The sequence below is a fragment of the Salvelinus sp. IW2-2015 genome, linkage group LG20, assembly GCF_002910315.2.
Source record: "Salvelinus sp. IW2-2015 linkage group LG20, ASM291031v2, whole genome shotgun sequence".
Classification (NCBI taxonomy): Eukaryota; Metazoa; Chordata; class Actinopteri; order Salmoniformes; family Salmonidae; genus Salvelinus; species Salvelinus sp. IW2-2015.
The window spans coordinates 77,066,579-77,091,689 of record NC_036860.1 but is presented as its reverse complement, the minus strand read 5'-3'; the positions used below and the strand labels follow the sequence as shown (position 1 = coordinate 77,091,689).

At 43.7% G+C, this 25,111-nt stretch overlaps 1 protein-coding gene across 2 annotated transcripts; it reads right to left on the bottom strand.

Annotated features, from left to right (window-relative positions):
* Positions 1 to 701: 701 nt before the first annotated feature.
* On the bottom strand, positions 702 to 25,111 carry LOC111980326 (transmembrane protein 104). 2 transcript variants are annotated; one of them, XM_024011053.3, is made up of 8 exons: positions 24,998 to 25,111; positions 23,162 to 23,234; positions 13,855 to 13,976; positions 13,076 to 13,157; positions 11,800 to 11,887; positions 9,601 to 9,687; positions 3,982 to 4,081; positions 702 to 1,363 (listed from the first exon to the last, which is right to left on the bottom strand). In XM_024011053.3, the coding sequence occupies exons 2-8, from the start codon at positions 23,204 to 23,206 to the stop codon at positions 1,153 to 1,155; spliced, it is 735 nt and encodes a 244-aa protein (XP_023866821.1). In that variant the 5' UTR covers positions 23,207 to 23,234; positions 24,998 to 25,111; the 3' UTR covers positions 702 to 1,152. The 2 variants fall into 2 exon arrangements, with proteins under 2 accessions (XP_023866821.1, XP_023866820.1); XM_024011052.3 differs by lacking the exon at positions 24,998 to 25,111 and adding an exon at positions 23,801 to 24,264.

Here is a 25,111-nt window from a genome sequence, read left to right as displayed (position 1 = left end):
GCTTGAAGCCTTCCAGTGAAATGATATGGACGTTGTAAAGAAAAAGGAAAATACTGGGCTGCATAATGACTCCAGATYGCAAAGACTCTAGATGTTGTGGACATTGTGCCTAGATAGACCCATCATTAGGACGAAGGGCACCMTGGTCTTTGGGGTGGGGCAGAGACGTGTCAGAGGGCATAAGCAGGRATAGCGTAGGTGGGAGAGGAGAGGWATTTCCATTGGGCAGGACAGAGCMGTGTATGGAGAGCGGCTGGGCTTAAAAGGAATAGTCAATCAATTATTTAAAGTGATTATGGGGAGTGGTGGGCAGCGGCTAAGGGGCCAGAGCGTTTGACTCAGGCACGTCAAAGACAAAGGGGGACTGAGGAGCAGGAAGACACTCCACTCCCTGTGTGCTAACAGAAGCTGATGAATGTTTTATCAAAGCCCAATTATTTATTTAAAGACGAGTCCACCACGGGAAGAAATCTAATAAGGTTTCATGGAGACGAAAATGGGAGAAAATACAACTTAGCTCCTAGAAGTCCAAATGCCTGTAAGCAGGAGACCAAAACTAATAACAGGAGACAACTTCTTCAAGAAACACCAGAAAACAGTTTCTGTCAGATACAGTCAATTATTTTAAACATATTACCAAGCAGACATCATCTCAACATCTACTATAATAAGAGGCAATCAGTTAGATAAATTAACACAGAGGTGGAAATGTCCCTTTCCCTAAAAGGAAACTTTGTGAAACTGCAAAGTAAACAAAAAAAATACAGGAGGAGATTATAAATCAGCATAATTTCAATTCGTTGACATGATGTAAGAGGCTTATCCCAGACGAGATAAAACCAACAATGCATTTATTGGAGAATTGTTTGAGTATGCTCGTTCTGTTGAAAATGAGGGAGGAGTGAGGGTGGAGGGAGAACAGTGGAGGGGGGAAATAATACTGGAGGAGATCAGCACATCTATCACTGTCGGCCGGCAAAGTTAAAGCAAAAGTGGAAATCGCAGGAGTTTCGCTCTCTTAAGACTTCAAGGGCACACACACTTGCTCAGGAGGGCTGCGGGAGGGGTGGCGTGAGAGGGAGACCGAACTGGAAGGGGCTCTCTGGGCTGAGGCTGACACTAACACAGACAGGGGTTGGCACATTGGGGCTGTCACGATTGCAGGATCTGACAGAGAGAGGTGTGGTACACCATGTGTCCTCCAGGGGCCTTTGGGACAAGGGTAGAAGGACAGGGGTGAGAAACAGGGGTGCAGTATGTACTCACCAGAAACACCTTGTAGGCGTCTTTCCTGGTGACAGGCCCCCAGCACAAGTCGGTGTCGTCGTATTTCACACTGCCAGCACTGCATGAGTGGTTACCACTACAGAGAGAACAGACAGACTGGTGATCATTACAGATCCCTTCATGATCAGATCAAGTCAGTCCAAGAATAACATACGACAGGAAAGACTAGTTTACAATATAGCAAAGGAACATGAAGCAATGATAAAAGATGAAATATGACAGGGCAGAATTACAAAAACTTTGCAGACTTGTCAGTTCCTACTACCTCGGAGCGGTTAGATTTATCAGCGAGGTCAGTTCCTACTACCTCGGAGCGGTTAGATTATCAGCGAGGTCAGTTCCTACTACCTCGGAGCGGTTAGATTATCAGCGAGGTCAGTTCCTACTACCCCGGAGCGGTTAGATTATCAGTGAGGCCAGTTCCTACTACCTCGGAGCGGTTAGATTATCAGTAAGAAAGGTATCCAATTGATGATCCAGTCTTCCTGGTGGAAAATTACACATTGTCATTCTGAGGCAATCACAAAACCCTTTCAGTGCTGCCAACAAGGTGCGGCAGACTGAGCATCAATTATGGGACATAATCATTAGAATCTGCCTCTGCCACCGAGAAGTCTGCTGCGGCAAGGCTTTACAAAGAGATACCGCTCTGCGATCTCAATCGCCTGGCTCTCCTCAGTGGCAGAGCCAGTCGAGCGGGGAGCTCCGGTCTGTGCCATAGGGTAATTCCTTTTTAAGTGTCTGTTCCGCCTCACATTTTAGCAAAAAAGTTACCACGGCGCTTTTCGACCCCGCTGAGTCAGAGGGACAAATGTATATTTTTTATGCTATTATGGTGGTATGTTAATAGAACTTCCTCTGATGTGGTAAGTGGTTAACCTCTCTGGGGTAGGTGGGACGCAATCGTCCCACCTGGCCAATAGCCAGGGAAAATACAGAGCGCCATATTCAAATAAAATGATATAAAAATCTAACTTTAATTAAATCACACATGTAAGATACCAAATTAAAGCTACACTCGTTGTGAATCCAGCCAACATGTCAGATTTCAAAAAGGCTTTTCGGGGGAAAGCATAAGATGCTATTATCTGATGATAGCACAACAGTAAACAAAGAGAGTAGCATATTTCAACACTGCAGGCACGACACAAAACGCAGAAATAAAAAATATAATTCATGCCTTACCTTTGACGAACTTCTTTTGTTGGCACTCCAATATGTCCCATAAACATCACAAATGGTCCTTTTGTTCGATTAATTCCGTCGATATATATCCAAAATGTCAATTTATTTGGCGCGTTTCATCCAGAAAAACACAGCTTCCAACTTGCGCAACGTCACTACAAAATATCTCAAAAATTACATGTAAACTTTACCAAAACATTTCAAACTACTTTTGTAATAGGTATTTTTTTGTAATGTTAGGTATTTTTAAACGTTAATAATCGATCAAATTGAAGACGGGATGATCTGTGTTCAATACAAAAAGAAAACAAACTGACGCAACTTTTCTGGTAATGTGCCTCTCTCAAACAATTTACTTCGTGACTCTCATTTAAGATGGCCGTACTTCTTCATTACACAAAGGAAAAACCTCAACCAATTTCCAAAGACTGGTGACATCCAGTGGAAGCGGTAGGAACTGCAAACAAGTCCCTTAGAAATCTGGTGTCCCAATGAAAACGCATTGAAAAGACAGTGACCTAAAAAAAAAAAAATATCTGAATGGTTTGTCCTCGGGGTTTTGCCTGCTACATACGTTCTGTTATACTCACAGACATGATTCAAACAGTTTTAGAAACTTCAGAGTGTTTTCTATCCAAATATACTAATAATATGATTATCTTATATTATGGGGATGAGTAGCAGGCAGTTGAATTTGGGCATGCTATTTATCCAAAAGTGAAAATGCTGCCCCCTACCCCGAAGAAGTTAACCGTCAGGATCACAATTCAATTTGGTGTAGCTTTATGACAGAAAGATGATTGACTTTCTCATGGTGTTCCAAAAAGTACAATTTCAACCAAAGACCCCCGCCCCAAACACTAAAGCGCTCTCCCATTTTGCCCAAATGACGTTAGATTATCAGTGACTCTTTAAGGGTTCAGTGAGCTCTGGGAGTGCCATATAGGGGCTTTTTATGAACATAATGTGGTGAGGATGAGATCCTTAAACATTTATAGAGATACTTAGCTTTTAAAGGTGAAGGGGAGTGAATACATTTCAATTCAAGATTACAATTTAAGGTGGTCTCACCAGTACAATAGTTTCTCTAGAGAAGAGCCTCCCTTAGATCTGCAGGCTAAGTCATACTGTCTGAGACTAGAACAATATGGAATATGTGATGTTCACCCAGCCCACCGGGCCAGTGGAGGGGACTTGTAATAAAAACCTGTCTGGGAGCCAGTCAACAAAAAGTAAATGCCAAGAGCACTGGTGGGAAGTCAGGAAGGCTAAAGGCCCCCTCATCAGAAAGTTTTACTGAGACAGAAGGTCAGGGAACAGCCTAAGTGCAGAGACAAAAACAGAACTGAGAGAAAGGGATATGTTTTGTCCTGCCAAAAGTAAATGCTCCAAGTACTTGGGAAAGTCAGCTGCACCCACAGTAGTCATAAAGTTTCTTGAAATAACACCCCCAAATAAGAAACCCATGAATGTAATGAATAGGCAAGCTGGCTGGCTGGCTGGTCTTACCAGGCTACTTCCATTAGTGATATGGGTACAGCAGCAGCATAGATGGCCAGGTCTCCATACAGGTAGACTACCATGCAGATGTAGAACATGTTGACACCAACTGAAAGACAAAACCAAAGGGTTAAGACATGAGCAGATTATACTTGGATCTATACATAAATGTCATACATTATACATGATATATTTCTAGTGTATATGACTGTGTTATCAGTTCATCATATCTCTGAGAGAATCTGCCTACACACATGCAGGAATAGCTTAGCTAACACATTCCTCATTTTAACAGCCGTCAGATGCCTGATTATGAAATATGGTCAATGCAACTTGTGTCAAACTTCAACAGCTAAACGTGCAGTCTTCATCAGAGGCAATCTCCTCCGTCTCTACACCTCCATCAATCCCCTGCTTCTCCCTCCGGGATGGCAGCCACAACTGCAGCAGCACATTTCTCCGCTCCTCCAGAAGAATATTAATCACAATAATTAAGAAAGTAATCACTTCATGATGAAAATTCTCCTCATTGCCTCCCCTACACCCACCTCACACTACTGGCCCATCCAAGCTGGCACAACGAGCAGAGATTGAGAGCTTTCAACAACGGGAGACCGATAGCCATGTTGTGCCAGGCATCCATCATACACTGGAGTTCTCATGTGGGAGGCTCCTGCGTCCTACTGGTCCTGGCAGCCAATTCATTACTGACAGGGAAATTAGAGTGTGGAGTCCATTAAAAATAAATAAAAGTGAGGGGTTTATAGTTTTACAGGGCTAAATTGATTCATCTGATCTGAGAGTAAAGGAACGAATGGCAACCTTCTGCTGCCCATCACACAGCCGAGCCGAGGGAAACATGAAAAGGGATATGGAAGAGGACTAGCTGGTCCAACAGCCAGATAAGCCCATGTAGTTGTAAAACAGTTATCACCTGTTTTATGGCAGGGTTGGATGGACACTTACAGTAGACTGCATTATGATATGAAGCTATATTACAGTTGCTACAGTAAGTTGCTGCAGCCCTGTTTGAGCTAGATGGAGAGTCTAACAGCAGGTCAATTCTGTGGGAAAGGACGATGACAGCAAACATTTACCTAGCTAGCACCACCACTCATCTTACCTCCATTGAGGATAATGTGGTGCTGAAGTACTGTGGGAGAGGGAACCAAAGGGCACTTTGGTAGCCAGGTTGTGTTTATTCTCTTCCAGGACCATCTGATCACATCATTGTGCAGTGGTGCACTGAGGTCATAAAACACAGGCTGGGGAAAATAAACACTAACTCAAGAAGACGCCAGTGTGTGTGATTACACTATACTGTACATATCAGTATTGATCTGCACACTGATTACAGTATGAAAGTATCTCACAGGTTGGTGGGGTGGGGACTCGATTCTCTCTGCATCAATTCTACACATTCCATTTTCACCTCCTCTCCGACAACCCCACTTTCAGAGGTTAGCACTGTACAGTACTCTCTACCATTCCTGCATGTCTCCATCTGGCCCTGTGGAAAGGAAGCCTGTTAGAGCTTTTGCCTCAGATAGGGGGAAATCAGGGCTGCCTGTGCTGCCCCTGTCAGTGAGCGATAGCTAGGTGAGGACCCAGCATGACCAAGAGGATGCTGCCCTGCCAGGCTCTGTCACTAATACCTCCCCATTACCCACGGCCAGAGGCTCACACGCTGCTGCTGCAAATGACTCTTCACCTAGGAGCTCCACTCAGTCCCCTAGCGGCACGGACACACGTCACTATCCATCACCCCACTGTTGCAGACTGACAGAGGCCTTGATAGCCTCTCTAGCTGGGTCTGSAGGAGGAAGGAGTGGTTRCCAGAAGAAGAGGTACGTTAGGAAGTTGCTTCCTTCKAACATCCACAGCRATTTTGTTGAATGCCAACCACGCTGGAAGCCACAGCTGTACTGGMCTCCGCTCTGCTATCGTGGAGCGTCATCAGGCAGGAATGTGAATGCGAGAGCCTGYCAACTYAAGGCGGTTTGTTGGATGCAACAGAAATTACTTTCCTTAGGTTTGATTTTGAAACCCCAATGGGCTTTTATTGAGTGAGATGTATTCTTTGTGCTAAAACTTGGGATATTGATCTGGATCTCGGGGTAATCATAGAGTTGAGCAGTAATAGCAGCAGGCCCTCTGAAAAGGAAAGCGCATCCTTTATGTTCATATACAATAGAGACTTGAAAACTATTTTAGTTGAGGCTTATGTAATTGGGGTGGTGGGAGGGGGGGAAATGGCTGACATAAACATGTCCATTTATCTTCTTAATGGCAGCGCTGCTCCCCATTTTCCTTTTGTCAGTGCCCCTCATAGCGTACAAGTATSACATTTAAGAAAAGTCATTCAAGTARAGAAAATGTATGCATRGGTGTTAGGTWCTCATTAAAGCTGGGGTCTGTAATAAAGGAGACTGGATTAGTATTCCTCTCCATGGTCTCTATAAGTCAAGGGTATAGGGTGGTGCATGTTATAGAGCCTGTACCTTCTCCCTCTATTTGCACACCATCCATTTCCCTATACATCACTTCTACTGCCTTTTCTACCTAGAGGGACGGTGGGCTGAGATGGGAGCAGGAGCACACAGACCAGCCTCTGTTGTTCACCCCCTTTGTGATATTAGCCAAAGTTGTCTTCTAATCAACTTGCAAATTGTGGATGAGGAAAGTTACAGTAACACTACACGCACTCTCCTCGCTGCTCCGCTGATAAACCAGCCCCCATCAAAATTCCTGTCAGTACCGGCGGGGCCGATACCCATGGCCTTACTCCAAGCTTGCTCTGCTGCTATGACAATTTTAGCTCAGGAGGAAGTCGAATGCCCTTTCATAGTGATTATTTTTCAATTACATGAAGTGGGAAGGAGAAGAAAGAAAAAAAACATTGAAAAAAAGTATTCCCCCACACATCCACACCGAATCTGCATATCAAGTGAAAAAGTGCCTTTCCTGCCAGTGGTGCCCAGTGCGGTCGAACAGTCCCATCAATAACCAGAACCGGCCCGAGGTAGTAAGGATTCAAGAGGCCAGCTGATTGGCTCTGTGCGCTGCCCTTCCCCACCGCAGGCCTCAGCCCTTCACTCACACAACCAAGTCCATTAACTAAGCCTGACAGCTTTACCACACCAGTAAAACTCCCTGACCAGATATACCACTAATCTTATATTACCTCCCAGCACTAATTACACAAAGAAGAGTTCATATCAGCGGAGATCTGGGTAGAGAGATAAACGAGACTTCCATTATGCTGGAGTGCCATTGAGCTGAGACAAAGAGCTGCATCTCACTCCTCTCTCATACGCGCTGGGCCCAGTGCCCATCTAATTCATTTCTGATTAGAGTCACTGGGCAGCACTCCCACATCACACAGAGAGATAGAGGGGACTCTTATCTCTGCCACCGATCGATACTTCCTTGTGGCGCCTCACCCTCACCTGCAGCCGAGGACAACACCACACCAGACACACACAGGGAGAGGTCATCACCAAAGAGTGTTTTAACACTTTAATAGGGCTGAGAGAAAGAGGAAAGAAGAGACTGCAGCCAGAGTGTTCCACAAGGGAACAACATGCTGCTTCTCTAACAGCATGTTGCATGCCTGCCTGGCTTTGTGTGAGTCAGTGAATCATTTTGTGTGCGAGTGTGCCAAGTGCACCACCTAGTGGCCAGAGCCGGATCACAACACAGGAAGAGATCTGCACACAGATGACATTGTCAGAGTGYAGCAGAACGGTTTGACKTTTTTAWCATCAGAGATGACAAAAGCGATACTGTTGAAGTATTGGCGCTGCAGGTACGTATGCTGCAGACTGTTGAGTCACCTACCTGGTTAATACTACTTGAGAAACAGGCCAACCTGCCAGCAGAGGAGGAGAGGGTGGGGAGGGGGTAGTGAGCGGGCCCAGCACACCGAGGAGTGTCTACTCTGACGTAGGTGAGTAATGTAAATCAGCAAGGTTGTTCTGTTTCAAGGTGAACATGATTCTGCTTTCAATTAGCTCATCACTCAGGCTCTTGAGGCTTTAACATGTTCACCGCCGCTGGTGCAGCCTGCAGGAGGCCCACACACACAGCTGGGGAGACTAAAACAGCAGCAGTGTGATGGCCTGGGAAATACAACCATTTAGCCATATACACTGAGGGTACCAAACATTAGGAACACCTGCTGTTTCCATGACATAGACTGACCAGGTGAAAGCTATGATCCCTTATTGATGTCACCTGTTAAATCCACTTCAATCAGTGTAGATGAAGGGGAGGAGACAGGTTAAAGAAGGATTTTTAAGCCTTGAGACAATTGAGACATGGATTGTGTATGTGTGCCATTCAGAGGGTGAATGGGCAAGACAACATATTTAAGCGCCTTTGAATGGGGTATGGTAGTAGGCGCCAGGCGCAGCAGGTATGTATCAAGGACTGCAACGCTGCTGGGTTTTTCACGCTCAACAGTTTCCCATGTGTATCAAGAATGATCCACCACCCAAACGACATCCAGCCAACGGCAGGCCAGTGGTCGAAAACGGGTTATTGATGAAAGAGGACAAAGGAGGCTGACAAATTGTGCAGCGCAACAGACGGGCTACAGTTAGTCAACTGATAGTCCAGTACAACATTGGTGCCCAAAGGCTCATAAAAGAATGCACAACTAGTCGTACCTTGACACAAATGGGGTATGGCAGCCAACGACCTTCCAGAGTTCAACTTCTTTCAGCAAAAAACTAAAAACTGCGGTTGCAGTGGGCTAAGGAATAAAAACAATGGACACTGGAAAATTGGAAAAACATTGCCTGATCTGAATGAACCCCGGTTCTTGCTGATGGGAGGACAAGGTAATGGAGAAAACCACGAGTACATGCATCCATCATGCTGTGTGTCAACATTGCAGGCTGGTGGTGGTTGTGGTAGTATAATGGTGTGGGATTTGTTTTCATGGCATACATTGGGCCCCTTGATAAAAATGGAGGAACATTTGAATGCCACAGGATATCTGAACATTATTGCCAATCATGTGCATCCCTTCATGGCAGCAGTGTATCCATCTGCAAATGTATTTTTTATTATCAGGATAATACCCAATTGCACAAGGTTAGGATTGTCCAGGAATGGTTCCACGAACATGACAGTGAATTCAGCTTACTGCAGTGGCCTACCCAGTCACCAGATGTCAATCCAATTGAGCATCTGTGGGATGAGTTGGAACGATGCTACTAGTAGAGATCTACTACCAGCCAACTTGACACAACTGTGGGAAGTATTGGAGTCAACATGGGCCAACATCCCTGTGGAACGCTTTCGACACCTTGTAGGCCAAAAGGGGGTGCAACTCACTATTAGGAAGGTGTTCCTAATGTTTTGTACACTCAGTGTAAAATTACACCCCATTAGAGAGCTAACAGCCTCACTTTTGGAATCTAACAATGATTCCCATTTAAAGGTTAAGAAACTGTCCCCAAATTATCCCACACAACTGTCAAGACTCCTCCATAGTTGTTAGACAAGAAGGACAGGTTTTTACTATGCCCTGCACATAGCGGCATCAGCAGCACTTCATTCAATAACGGAGTGTGGGTTCATCATATCCCCTCAAAGTACTGAATGAGGATAGGCTCTTACCTTTGTTGAAGAACATGGAGGCCATTTGACCCATCTCTACCCTCTCCACAATGTCAAAGTGYTCAACGTGTCCTCCTCCTGTTCGCTCTGTGATAATGCATAGACATGAGAATGCAGTGGTGAGTCATTCCAATCCGAGTGATTCTGATGTCATTCCTTCTATACAACATTGACATTAACCAATGACATATGGAGGATACATACAATTTATGATTGATCTGATTATGTCAATCAACATATGCTTAAGAATTGAGACCTTCAAAAAGGATGGATGACAATAAAGAGAATTCCGAATCCTCCACAAGACTCAATGTTTTCATATATACACTACATGGCCAGATGTATGTGGACATCCATCAAATTAGTGGATTTGGCTATTTCAGCCATGCTAACAGGTGTCTAAAATCGAGCACAAAGCCATGCAATCGCCATAGACAAACATTGGCACTAGAATGGCTCGTACTGGGCTCCTCGTACTGACACCTGTTAGCATGGCTGAAATAGCCAAATCCACCAATTTGAAGGGTGTCCATTCTCAACGTGGCGCCGTCATAGGATGCCACCTTTCCAACATGTCAGTTTGTCAAATTTCTGCCCTTCTAGAGCTGCAAGTGCTGTTATTGTGAAGTGGAAACGTCTAGGAGCAACAACTGCTCAGCCACGAAGTGGTAGGTCACACAAGATCACAGAACGGGACCGCCAGGTGCTGAAGCTCATAGCGCGTAAAAGTAGTCTGTCCTTGGTAGCAACACTCACTTCAGAGTTCCAAACTGCTTCTGGAAGCAACGTCAGCACAATAACTGTTCGTTGGGAGCTTCATGAAATGGGTTTCCATGGTCGAGCAGCCCCACACAAGCCTAAAATCACCATGCGCAATGCCAAGCGTCGGCTGGAGTGGTGTAAAGCTTGCCGACATTGGAGCAGTGGAAACGCGTTTTCTGGAGTGATGAATCACACTTCACCATCTGGCAGTCCGACAGACGAATCTGGGTTTGGCAGATGCCAGGAGAACGCTACCTGCCCGAATGCATAGTGCCAACTGTAAAGTTTTGTGGAGGAGAAATAATGGTCTGGGGCTGTTTTTCATGGTTCAGTAGTCTAGGCCCCTTAGTTCCAGTGAAGGGAAATATTGACGCTACAGCATACAATAAAATTCTAGACGATTCTGTGCTTCCAACTTTGTGGCAACAGTTTAGGGAAGGCCCAATCCTGTTTCAGCAAAACAATGCCCCCAAATGCACAAAGCAAGGTCCATACAGAAATGGTTTGTCGGGGCCTCCCGGGTGGCACAGTGGTCTAGGGCCTTGCTTTGTGCATTTGGGGGCATTGTTTTGCTGCGCCACCAGAGTCTCTGGGTTCGCGCCCAGGCTCTGTCGCAACCGGCCGCGACCGGGAGGTCCGTGGGGCGACGCACAATTGGGCTAGCGTCGTCCGGGTTAGGGAGGGTTTGGCCGGTAGGGATATCCTTGTCTCATCGCGCTCCAGCGACTCCTGTGGCGGGCCGGGCGCAGTGCGCGCTAACCAAGGGGGCCAGGTGCACGGTGTTTCCTCCGACACATTGGTGCGGCTGYCTTCCGGGTTGGAGGCGCGCTGTGTTAAGAAGCAGTGCGGCTTGGTTGGGTTGTGCTTCGGAGGACGCATGGCTTTCGACCTTCGTCTCTCCCGAGCCCGTACGGGAGTTGTAGCGATGAGACAAGATAGTAATTACTAGCGATTGGATACCACGAAAATTGAGGAGAAAAGGGGATAAAATAATAATAATAATAATTTTAAAAGAAAGAAAAAAGAAAAAAAAGAAATGGTTTGTCAAGATCGGTGTGGAAGAACTTGACTGGCCTGCACAGAGCCCTGAGCTCAACCCCATCAAACACCTTTGAGATGAATTGGAATGACTGAGTCAGGCCTAATCTCCCAACATCCGTGCCCGACCTCACTAATGCTCATGGCTGAATGGAAGCAAGTCCCTGTAACAATGTTCCAAAATCTAGTGTAAAGCCTTCCCAAAAGAGTGTAGGGTATTATAGCAGCAAAGGGGGGACCAACTCCATATTAATGCCCATGATTTTGGAATGAGATGTTCGACAAGCAGTTGTGCACATACTTTTGGCCATGTAGTGTACCTTATTTTCAACACATTCTTAACACGACCTTAGCAGTGTGTCTAGTCTTCAGGAGGGATGAGGGGAACACTATACTCACGGACTGACAAAATGGGCCTCGTCTCTGGCTCTGATCGTCCCCGGACATCATCATCCGAATAATCAGAGGTGCAGTCGCAGTCTTGGACCTGAAGATGAGGGTGATGGAAAGAAGATAACCAGCCTGCCTCCACCCAACACTGACTTCACTCCTAATCTACAAGTCCTATTGCTCAGTGCCAACAACAGTCAGTTTACAACCTATTAACACTGTGTTTTATTTGCTGGACATGTGACGTGGAGGGSAGCAGCATCTGGAAATTGTCTGGAACAGCTGGGATATMCTGGGGAGGATGAGGGAGCTTTCCCCCTCATATACAATAGATATGAGCGCCAATCTGACGCCCTCCCATAACTCTTCATCTACCAAATTCACTACASATTTATATTAATTAATGCTCAATTACAAWRGACATTGAGGATGTCATTATCAGTTYAATTAACAAGAGCAGCTACAGCTGGTTGGGCAGGGTGTGGGAGAGACTAAGAAGTGGGTGGCTCACTGGAAGAGAATATGCCAGCAACAGAAACAAAGCATCTAACATCAAAGTGACAGATCTATTCCTATTTCTCATCCCATCCGAGAGATGCAGAGTCAGTCCCCCCCAAATTCAAACTAATACACTTTATGGGACTTTCTCAGAAAATGTCGGCCAGTATATCACTTTAAAGGAACAGCTTAATTTTTTTTATGTGCTTCATTCGAGCGGAAAGAAATAAAGAATGTTCAAGGGTAACATTCCACCTCTGTGCCTCCCTTCTTCCCATTATGTGGGAGGAAGACTAAGTGAGCCATTAATCAAGGCCATGGGGTTTGGGGCTCTGTCAAAGCCAGACCCATTGTCCTTACGCTCATAACTCCTCCAGTGGAAACCTTGGGCATTAGGCAAAATGACTTGCTGCTTTTCGTAAATAAGAAAATTAACTCACCACCAGCTCCATCAATCTCTGCACGAGATGACTTTCCCTTAGTATTTAAACGATTAAAAACTAAATGCCCCCCCAGTGATCAGTAGAGGACACTACAAGGCTTGTTTAATCACACATTTGTGGGAGTGGCAAGCGCTCCATTCCCCATATTATTCTTTAATGGTCTATTGAGCGCCTTGAGGTTATTCTTCCCGTAAAGGTGTTGAGGTTGAAGGGGTAGTGAACTAGCGAATCTGGGCCTTCACTTGATGAGTAGGGATCACTGGAAAAGACAGTATGTATGAGTGTCGACTATCACTGTTCCTCCATTACTTCCACCTGTTGGTTATTTATATGTGCTAACTCACCTCTTCCTGCTCCCTCCTCTTCCAGCATAGCTGAGCGTTGGCTGCTGCCATGGCCTCGATCACAAACGTAGTGGTCATGTAACTGATGAAAATTAAACAAAGTGGGTTCAGAAAAATATATTCAGATGACAAAAACTAGCACTGAAGAGTCTACACATATTATATARTGAGCATAACAATTTTATACAAARYTAGAATTMTATGACCCATTGTCAACAACTGTCATWGAATATCATTGTGTTGTATTTGTTGTAGTCTGTGACCTTGCCTAACTGCACACTATCCTTGGTGATAAAATAGGATCTCTAGATCTCAACCATCTAAAAACAAAGCAATGTAAAAAGATGAAACTGTTAAAAGGCACAGTGTATGTTTAAATCCACATTACAAAGCTAAAGTACTGGCCTCTGATCTGCATCTCTGTGTATCCACTGTCTCCCCTTTTTCCTCATATACTACCCTAATGAAACACATCCTGCATCATCAACTTCCTCCTGCTGACTGACACGCTGCATCAACTCATCTGCAACTCCTCCTGCTCTGYTTGTTCCCTGCTAGATTACTGACARGCCTCATCAGTGGCATCCCATTTGATAGGGAGGGCAATAACTCTCCACGTAGGTGGCTGGGAGGACCTTAGGTGTGGACGATAAGGATTAAATATGGTAAATTACTCTTGTGCTATGGTGTGCTTAAACTAAAGTGAGAGCTGGGGAAGTGGATGTAAGGCAACAGTTGTGGAAATGAATGGAAAGGCAGTGAGCCTACGAGGAACTCGCCTCATAAACGCCAGGAAGGAGATGAGCGCCAGGCTGACCGCCCAACCTGCTTGGGCAAAGGCCTTGGGCATCGTCAGTGCCCCCGTGCCCACGATCAGATTAAACATGTACACCAAGCCCACCTGCAAAGACACAGAACAAGAAGTAAGACCAAGGGAGTGCTCTATTAGAGGGTGTCGTTGTCTTGGGGGTCCACAAGAGGCCAGTACGTCTGGACACTCCTGTTTACTGGACATTATCCTCCCTTCACTRAACGTAACACCACACTCTGGTCAAGGGAGTGAAGTRTGAACCCTGGAAATCATGCGACAGTTTAGCACGGGTGTAAAGAAAAACATGTTGACCTCACATTGCCATGTTGCAACGCACTGGTCAACTGAAGAKAMTATCTTGATCTTATTCAAACACWGTCCTCAGCTGTSGACTATTACAGTCCCATCTAGCAGTAGAGACGTAGGGCTGACARCGTGACATACAGATAGACCAGTGAACAGAAGGTCAGATCACTAAAAAGCCCTTATCCCTATCCATTCCTTRAGTCCGTTAATATTTCATCTAGAAAGGGCACTTTAACCACAAGACAACTAGCCTTAAAACAGCTGAAGCAGACACAGCCATGCTGATATCAGTCCCTGCAGGAACTTGTGACATACCTAGACAGGCCTCACAATAACGCTTTGCTAAACAGAATTTATGGTGTGGGTCATCAAAGTTCATCAGTGGTAGCCTTTTTCAGTGCCTAAGCATTCCTTCTTCCTCTTTTCAGTGTCCTGACCAGATGAGTAACCACTGCACGTGCTCCCCACAACATTTCTGCTCTACATCACTTTTGTATAATTTAAAGATATATTAAGTTCTTGTTTTTCAAATCAACAAACAAAACACATTCCATATTCACAGATGTGGCAGACAAATTATAGAATAAAATAAAATATCAAACAAACAAATTTGCAGCAGCACTATCAGTAATCGTGTAGACATTTCCAGCTTTAGCGGAGACAATTAAAGAAAATTAGCTTTAGAGCAACTTACACTTCCTGTATATACACATTTCCTTAAATCACCCCATTCACTCTGTCCAGTTTGAAATATCGTTGAGTTGTGGAGACCAGAGTCTATCAAACTTGGGCTGTCTCTTGCGGAGGTCGTAAGTGAGCTTTTCAAGAGGGAGAAAGTCAACAATCTGGTCAATCCTCATTTTAAAATGCAGGGGAGGAATTAGAAGCCCCCAGCAGGAGAATACATTTTAAAGTATATGTCACAAAGTATGTGATAGTCTTAAACAAATTCTCTCTGTCTGGATGAAGAACAAAGTCCTGCTGAACATTAAGAAGATAGAGACACGAGGTCATATCAAACTGTACATGCATGTAGATGACCAGATCTCTCTACAACTCCAAAATACATGCATATAAGTTCTACTTTCAGATGTACATATTTTACAATAGGGAGAAATGTCTGTATTCATTCTATGGAGTCTCACTGGGGTGTAATACAATTTGAACAAAAATGTGTACTTATATACTTTCATTTTTATATTAGTAGAGGAGCAGCATATCCTGTCGCAAACCTCCGCTCATAACTCATCACTGATAATCAGACAAAGGTCCTTTTCCCAGAAAAGGAGAGTAAGAGTAAGGAGGAACCCACACTCTGGTATAGGATTTTGCCTTTGATGGATTGTGCTGTAGCAAGAAGGGTCTCAACTTAATTGAGATGAGCTCTAAACCTCCCCTTGGAAGTGAATGAGGAAATTACGTGTCTAATTTTGAAGATATCAACAACAAAAAATGTGCACATCGAATTCCCTGCTGAGCTCTTGAAAGGATTTCAGTGTAGTTGCGTTCTGATGAAACAGGTCCGAATAGGTCCTGATCCTGAGAGTATGCCAAAGATGAAAGTTGGCATCACTCTGGGCTTTGGCGAGTCTGGGTTGTTTACTATAGGCAAGTGAGAGCACATCTGGGAGGAAATGCCAAGGTATTTCTTGCAGTCCTTCCATGCTAGTAGGGTGTTGTAAATCAAAGGTTTTGGGTATGTTCCCCACTTCACTAAAGTCAATAATGAATATAATTGAGCTTAGGGGAAATTAACCACAGGATTGGGCCTCTATCTGAATCCACATTGAGTCTTGTCTGTTTGTGATCCATGTTAACATGTTGCTGATTTGGGCAGACCAGTAGTACAATTGTACATAATGTTGCTGCTACCGTCTCGTATGACCAAAAAGAGCTTCTGGACATCAGAACAGTGATTAGTCACCTTGAATTGGACAAATCATTTTTCTTTAATGAGTCGGACGAGAGGGATTTACTCCAGACACCCGAACAGGCCCTCATCCCCGTCATTTGAAGGAGAAAGAGACGGAAGAGGTATCGTGGAAGGAGATCGGGGTGCCTTGTGAGGATCCGCCGAAGAGTGGCTAATCTGCCTCCTATTGGCCAACGTACAATTGCTGGATAATTAATTGGACGAACTAAAAGCACATATCCTACCAACGGGACATTAAAAACTGTAATATCTTAATATATCTTAATTTCACCGAGTCGTGGATGAACGACGACATGAATAACATTCAGTTGGTGGGTTATACACTGTATCGGCAGGATAGAACAGAAGCCTCTAGTAAGACAAGGGGTGGCGGTCTATGTATATTTGTAAACATCAGCTGGTGCACGATATCTAAGGAAGTCTCTAGGTTTTGATTGCCTGAGGTAGAGTATCTCATGATAAGCTGTAGACCACACTATCTGTATTTTTTTGTAGCTGTCTACATACCACCACAGACCGATGCTGGCACTAAGACAGCACTCAATGAGCTGTATACCGCCATAAGCAAACAGGAAAACGCAAACAGATACGCGTACAAAGCTCTCCCTTGCCCTTCATTTGGCAAATCTGACCATAATTCTATCCTCCTGATTCCTGCTTACAAGCAAAAATAAAAGCAGGAAGCACCAGTGACTCAGTCTATAAAAAAAAGTGGTCAGATGAAGTGGATGCTAAGCTACAGGACTGTTTTGCTAGCACAGACTGGAATATGTTCCGGGATTCTTCCGATGACATTGAGGAGTACACCACATCAGTCATTGGCTTCATCAATAAGTGCATCGATGACATCGTTCCCACAGTGACTGTACGTACATACCCCAATCAGAAGCCATGGATTACAGGCAACATCCGCACTGAGCTAAGGGTAGAGCTTCTGCTTTCAAGAAGCGGGACTCTAAACCTGGAACTTATAAGAAATCCCACTAAGCCCTCCGACGAACCATCAAACAGGGCCAAAGCTCAATACAGGACTAAGATCGGATCGTTACTACACCGGCTCCGACGCTCATCAGATGTGGCAGCCTATAGGGAGGTGGTCAGAGACCTGACCATGTAACGTAAGGACAACAACCTCTCCCTCAACGTGATCAAGACAAAGGAGGATGATTGTGGACTACAGGAAAAAGAGGACCGAGCACACCAACATTCTCATCAACGGGCTGTAGTGGAGCAGGTTGAGAGCTTCAAGTTCCTTGCATCCACATCACCAACAAACTAACATGGTCCAAACACACCAAGACAGTCGTGACGAGGGCCCGACAAAAACCACTACCCTCAGGAGACTGAAAAGATCCTCAAAAAGTTCTACAGCTGCACCATTGAGAGCATCCTGACAGTTGCATCACTGCCTGGTATAGCAACTGCTCGGCTCCAACTGCAAGGCACTACAGAGGGTAGTGCTTACGCCCAGTACATCACTGGGCCAAGCTTCCTGCCATCCAGGACCTCTATACCAGGCGGTGTCAGAGGAAGGAAATTGTCAAAAACTACAGCCACCCTAGTCATAGACTGTTTTCTCTGCTACCGCACGGCAAGTGTACCGGGGTGCCAAGTCTAGATCCAAGAGGCTTCTAAACAGCTTCTACCCCAGGCCATAAGACTTCTGCACATCTACTTAAATGGCTACCCAGACTATTTTCACTGCCCCCCCCCCCCCTTTACACTGCTCCTACTCTGTTATTATCTATGCATAGTCACTTAATAACTCTAGCTACATGTACAGTAGGGGAAACAAGACCTGTTAGTTTTTCTTTAAGAAGCCCTCCTGTTCTCCACTCATTACCTGTATTAACTGCACCTGTTTGAACTCGTTACCTGTATAAAAGACACCTGTCCACACACTCAATCAAACAGATTCCAACCTCTCCACAATGCCAAGACCAGAGAGCTGTTTAAGGACATCAGGATAAAATTGTAGACCTGCACAAGGCTGGGATGGGCTACAGGACATAGGCAAGCAGCTTGGTGAGAAGGAAACAACTGTTGGCGCAATTATTAGAAAATGGAAGAAGTTCAAGATGACGGTCAATCACCCTCGTCTGGGGCTCATGCAAGATTTCACCTCGTGGGGCATCAATGATCATGAGGAAGGTGAGGGATCAGCCCAGAACTACACGGCAGGACTGGTCAATGACCTGAAGAGAGCTGGGACCACAGTCTCAAAGAAAACCATTAGTAACACACTACGCCGTCATGGATTAAAATCCTGCAGCGCACGCAAGGTCCCCCTGCTTAAGCCAGTGCATTTCCAGGCCCGTCTGAAGTTTGCCAATGACCATCTGGATGATCCAGAGGAGGAATGGGAGAAGGTCATGTGGTCTGATGAGACAAAAATAGAGCTTTTTGGTCTAACTCCACTCGCCGTGTTTGGAGGAAGAAGAAGTATGAGTACAACCCAAGAACACCATCCCAACCGTGAAGCGTGGAGGTGGAAACATCATTCTTTGGGGATGCTTTTCTGCAAAGGGACAGACGACTGCACCGTATTGAGGGGAGGATGGATGGGGGCCATGTATCGCGAGATCTTGGCCAACAACCTCCTTCCTCAGTAAGAGCATTGAAGATGGGTCGTGGCTGGGTCTTCCAGCATGACAACGACACGAAGCACACAGCCATGGCAACTAAGGAGTGGCTCCGTAAGAAGCATCTCAAGGTCCTGGAGTGGCCTAGCCAGTCTCCAGACCTGAACCCAATAGAAAATCTTTGGAGGAGCTGAAAGTCCGTATTGCCCAGCGACAGCCCCGAAACCTGAAGGATCTGGAGAAGATCTGTAGGGAGGAGTGGGCCAAAATCCCTGCTGCAGTGTGTGCAAACCTAGTCAAGAACTACAGGAAACGTATGATCTCTGTAATTGCAAACAAAGGTTTCTGTACCAAATATTAAGTTCTGCTTTTCTGATGTATCAAATACTTATGTCATGCAATAAAATGCAAATTAATTACTAAAAATCATACAATGTGATTTTCTGGATTTTTGTTTTAGATTCCTCTTCTCATAGTTGAAAGTGTCCTATGATAAAAATTACAGACCTCTACATGCTTTGTAAGTAGGAAAACCTGCAAAATCGGCAGTGTATCAAATACTTGTTCTCCCCACTGTACATAACTCAATTACCTCGACTAACCGGTGCCCCCACATTGACTGTGTACCAGTACCCCCTGTATATAGCCTCGCTATTGTTATTTTACTGCTGCTCTTTGATTATTTGTTAGTTTTATTTCTTATTTTTGGGGGGGTATTTTTCTTAAAAGTGCAATGTTGGTTAAGGGCTTGTGAGTAAGCATTTCACTGTAAGATCTACTACACCTGTTGTATTCGGCACATGTGACAAATCCAATTTGATTTAAAGGCAGGGAAGGGCAAGACCACCCTTAGATTCAGGTTTTGATAGAGTGGAGAACTTGATTCTAGTTTTTTTCATTGCCCCATATACACTACCGCTCAAATGTTTTGGGTCACTTAGAAATGTCCTTGTTTTTTTTCTGCCTAGAAGGCCAGCATCCCAGAGACGCCTCTTCACTGTTGACGTTGAGACTGGTGTTTTGTTGGTACCATTTAATGATGCTGCCAGTTGAGGACTTGTGAGGTGTTCGTTTCTCAAACTAGACACACGAATGTACTTGCCCTCTTGCTCAGTTGTGCACCGGGGCCTTACCCTCCTCTTTATATTCTGGTTAGAGCCATTTTGAGCCTGTAATCAAACCCACAAATGCTGATGCTCCAGATACTCAACTAGTCTAAAGAAGACCAGTTTTATTGCTTTAAATCAGGACAACAGTTTTCAGCTGTGCTAACATAATTGTAAAAGGGTTTTCTAATAAAATTATAAACTTGGATTAGCTAACAACGTGCCATTGGAACACAGGAATGATGGTTGCTGATAAATGGGCCTCTGTACGCCTATGTAGATATTCCATAAAAAAATCTGCCATTTCCAGCTACAATAGTCATTTACAACATTAACAATATCTACACTGTATTTCTGATCAATTTGATATTATTTTAATGGACAAAAAAAGTGCTTTTCTTTCAAACTTTTGAACGATAGTGATGCGTTGGTTGGTTGTTTTGAAAAATGAAACTGGGAGATAGCATGGAAGCATCTGAAATAAATAGTTCAATCTAGGGAGTATGTTGATATGGATAACATTGATTCTTCTGACTAAGCTAATTGGGAGGGAGATCCAGGTTCGGAGGTCATTCTTGATTCGATCCAGGAGCGGTAGTTGAAAAGGCAATTCAGATCTGGTGTTACAAAGATTCCAAGGTATTGAAAGCCTATGTCTTCCATTGGAATGGGCAGAGTGTCTTCATAGAGCTGGTAAGATTGAGAGGGCAAACAATGGATTTATTAAAATTGAACTTGTATCCTGAAAAATTGCTGTACTGAGAAATTGTATCTCAAATGGAAGGGAGGATTTTCTCAGGGTTGGATATGTAGCATAAAACATCATCCGCTTAGAGAGAGGGAACAGCGAGCATCCTTGTCTTGTGCCACATCCCAAAGAGAATCTCTCAGAGTTTAGACCATTAGTAGACACCACGGCATTTGGATGAAAATATAGGGACTTAATCCATTTGATAAAGTTTGGGCCCATATTGAACTTTTCTAAGACTGAGAACAGAAAGCTTCACTCCATCCTGTCGAACGTTTCTTTTTATTTTATTTAATATTTTCTTTAACTAGGCAAGTCAGTTAAGAACAAATTCTAATTTACAATGACTGCCTACCCCGGCCAAACCCTAACAACGCTGGACCAATTGTGCACCGCCCTATGGGACTCCCAATCACAGCCAGTTGTGAGACAGCCTGGAATCTAACCAGGGTCTATAGTGATGCAGTGCCTTAGACCGCTGCGACACTCGGGAGCCCACTGGATGCTTTCTCAGCATCCAGTGAAGCCAGTAGAACAAGGGTCTTCCGTGCATTTACTTGATCTATAATATCAAAAAGACGGCGAATGTTATCAAAAGAGTACCTGTCTCTAATAAATCCAGTTTGGTACACTTTTATTATTTTGGGAAGAGGAGTGTTTAGTCTCGTCGAGCAATATGGTAATTATTTTGTAGTGGCCAAAAATCTTTGTGGAACTCTGGGAAATCTGTTTGGGCCTGGGGATTTGTTAGGTGGCATGGAGATAATTGCCGCTAAGACCTCGGGAGTGAAAGGGGAGTTGATATCTTCTTGGTTGGTCTCTGATAGTTTTGGTAGCGAGATTCCCTCTAGGAAGGAATGGAGTTCTGCATCTGTATGTGCCCTTTCAGAAGCATATAAATTTGCAGTAAAAATTATGAAAAGTTAAATGTATCTTATTTGGATCATATGTGACCTCGTCATCTTCTATTCGGATGGCCATGATTGTATGCTCCGACTGCTCTTTTTTAATTGGTATGCAATATCTCTCGAGTATAGTCCAAGTTTAGTTTTGCTTTGGCTGCTTTAAGTTGAATCCAGGAGGCGCTGTCTGGAGATTGTTTATGTACTTCCAGTTCCTTCTCAGGCTCTAACCTGTGTGCTTCAATTGCTTTTTTCTCTGAGGAATCATATACAATCAAATTACCTCTTAGGGTGGCTTTGGCAGCGTCTCGCATTTGGCCGGAGAAACAGGAGAGTCTTTGTCTTGTGTGTAGTTGTCTATCCATGTAGTGACCAATGTATGGAATGCTTCATTTGATAGCATGGAGGTGTTGAATTTCCAGCTCTTTGATCTCGGGATGATTTTACAGAGGTCAAAGCGGAGGCGGACAAAGGCGTGATCTGAAAGTGCTATAGGTCCGATTGTACAAGCGGCAGAATTCATGAACATTTTTAGGGACAAAAATGTAATCGAAACGAGAGTAGGTGCAGATTACTATTCTAAATAATTTTGTCACATATTGTGTGGACTTTGGACTCATGCAGGTAACTTGAACTAATTTAGTCTAGATAAGTTTTCAGAATTTGCTATCCATTATACATTTGTCAACCTCTCTTCAGAATTTACAGCACACTTAAAAGTTACACATCTCAAAATTTTGATTTTAAATCTTTTCGACATCAGAGCAACCTTGAAGGAATCTTATTTGAGTAAGAAAAGTATGTTCATATGATAGGGAAGATATAAAAACCTGGCAGAGACCATATCCAACTTACAATCTCTTCGGGAAAAAACTATTGGAACAAAACCGTAAAAAATAACTGATGTTGGAACAATATGGAGGGAAAGTTGGAGTATAACTAACGACATTACAGTTAACTAACATTTACACTTAGTCCAGTATAAACTAATATATAGAATATATTATATACACAAGAGACTAAATTCACAAATTCTACAGCACAATGGCAGAGTCATGTCTTGAGTGATGAGAAGAGAATTGTCCAGCCCATTGGGTCTCTCACTACACCCCCTATGTCATGTCTTGAAATATGCAGACAAAAGGATTAAAAGTAAATTTACATTGTAATACTTATGACAATCAACTTTCTAGCTCTGCCCACAACCTCCAGACTATATAATTCCCAGAAAGCATGGATTATTGACTCATTTTTAGTTTTACACTTATCTTCATAAAACTTTCTCTGAAGACTTGGAAATCAAATCAATATGGCAATCATTAACACATATTTTTTTATTTTTTTTATCTAATTATTTATGTACATATTGAAATAGCATGGGCGATAGAGAAAAGCAAACAAATTGATACAATTTCAGGCCAAGTGGCAAACAATAATACAGGCACTATGGCAAACAATAATACAGGCACTAAGGATGGGGGTGTGAGCATGCGGGTCTGGGCAGATGAGATGTAGTCAATTTTTGTGTGTGTCTGGAAGTTGTTGTTTGTATGTATAAATTCGTATACGGAGTGACATTTTTTGGGAGTGACATTTTACAAAAATATTGTAAAATAAAAAATTATGCACATCAAATACCTGACATGAAACAGTTATGAGAATGAGCATAATACTGCAGGGTCTAATACTGATACTCACATATGGGGAGTAGAGCTCCCCGGTCTCTGTGATGCCTCCTGCCATGATGGGCAACAACACTGGAGATCACAACCTGGGAGATACAGTAATGGCAAATCCTAAATCAAATTATTCACAAAACTGTGTCCTACCAATCACATAATGTTTCACTTTCATAGATACCGCTTTTATACAAATCTAGTTGACTGTAGCTTCCTGACAGCCGTCAGGAAAAATGCATTACACCTTGTGAGAAAGCAGATAGCTCGCTAGCTAGCACTGATAACTATTCCATGCCATCACACTAGTGATGCCTTGTCTTGAGTAGTTGGCTAAGGCATTATATCTGCTGCTATGTGGCATAAATGTATTGCACTCACTAGATAACGTTAACTACGCTAGCTAACGTCAGTTGGCTAACGATAGCTAGCTAAACAACCTGCCCTAACTGAGCTACAGCAGTAAGTAGCTAGCACTGTCTAGACACATTCTCCAGTCTAACGTTAACGTTACTGTAGCTAGTACGATCATGTGTACTGTAGCTATATTTAGTATGAGCGTTGAACTGGTTATCTAGCTACGTTTATCATCTCTAGACATTGTTTTCAAGCACTTGCAACAGTATTAACAAAGTCAAAGTAAGATGTAAACAACACGCACCTGCGTTCAGTGAATCTTTTTCAGGGTAACTAAACCAGAAAGCTAAATTTCAAGCTAACAAGACAGCGAATGGCAATAATAAATAACTCGTGCAGAAAATAAACATCCTCCGCCAATAAACTTTATATGTCCATTCTTCTGTCTCATGCACATTCAATGACTGTGTGCACACCAGTGGTGTCATCATTAGCCAGTTTCAAAACGAGAGTTTCTATTGGACAAATCAAGGTAGGTCCCTCCCCCGTTTCGTTTGCTTCCGTTAAAGAAATGTTTTGCAACAGAATTGGCGTAATGAATATATCGTTAAAATGTATGAAAACAAAAATGTGCTTTTGGTCTTAATTTAAGGTTAAGCATATGGTTATCATTGTGGTTAAGGTTAAAATTATATGTTTTAAATAACAATTTTAGGGGTTTATGACTTTATATAGTATTTAGTAGGTCACGAGACGACAAAATTCGGAACGCCACCGAGAGTCATATCAAAGACTCTGGATATACTGACAAGATAAAGGTCTCTCCGCCCTAACGATTGAGTCGGTGTCCATAAAGCGGCACGGTGGGCTGTCTAGCGGCCTATTTTCTTTGCATTGGTGGATACATGTGATTATTGTAATCATAGTTTTAATATTCGATGACTGTAGTTGACGTCAAATGCCTGTATTAAATGGAGAGATATGCTACTGCCGCGTTCAAAACAACTGGGAACTCGTAAATTTCTGACTTCCGTGCGTTCAAATGAACTGGCAACCTGGGAAAAAAACGAACTCCGACTGGGAAACGGTCATCCAACTTTGAATTCGAACTCGGGCCGCTTTCCAGAGCTCCGACCTGAATATCACTGACATCATGATTTGACCACGTATTTTCCTAGTTCCCAATTGTGTTTGAATGCGGCATAAACTAGACTCGTCATGCTATGAATATGCATAGCTATTTCGAGACAACGCCTATATAAAGTGATTTTTCGCAAAGTTTCCGCGATGTCATGTCACTTATCAGTACACTCGTAACAACTTAAGCACTACGAAAATTCTATTCGATCAAATAAACATTATGGATCCACTAAGCCATTCATTTTTAGGTTGGCCAAATTGGACACTCATTGGTGGGCGAAAAAACGCCACCTGCTGGAGGGAGACAGATTTACCGCGGAGTTGGGCCTCTAAGCTGCCTCTCTGGTCATATGAAACATACCGGATGCTTCAGATCCCGGTCAAAGATGTCACGTTCTTATTATGGTGAAAACCAAAGACAGTACAGTATGAAAATTGAAATTCCCGATCACACGTGTAGGCGATGTCATGGCGA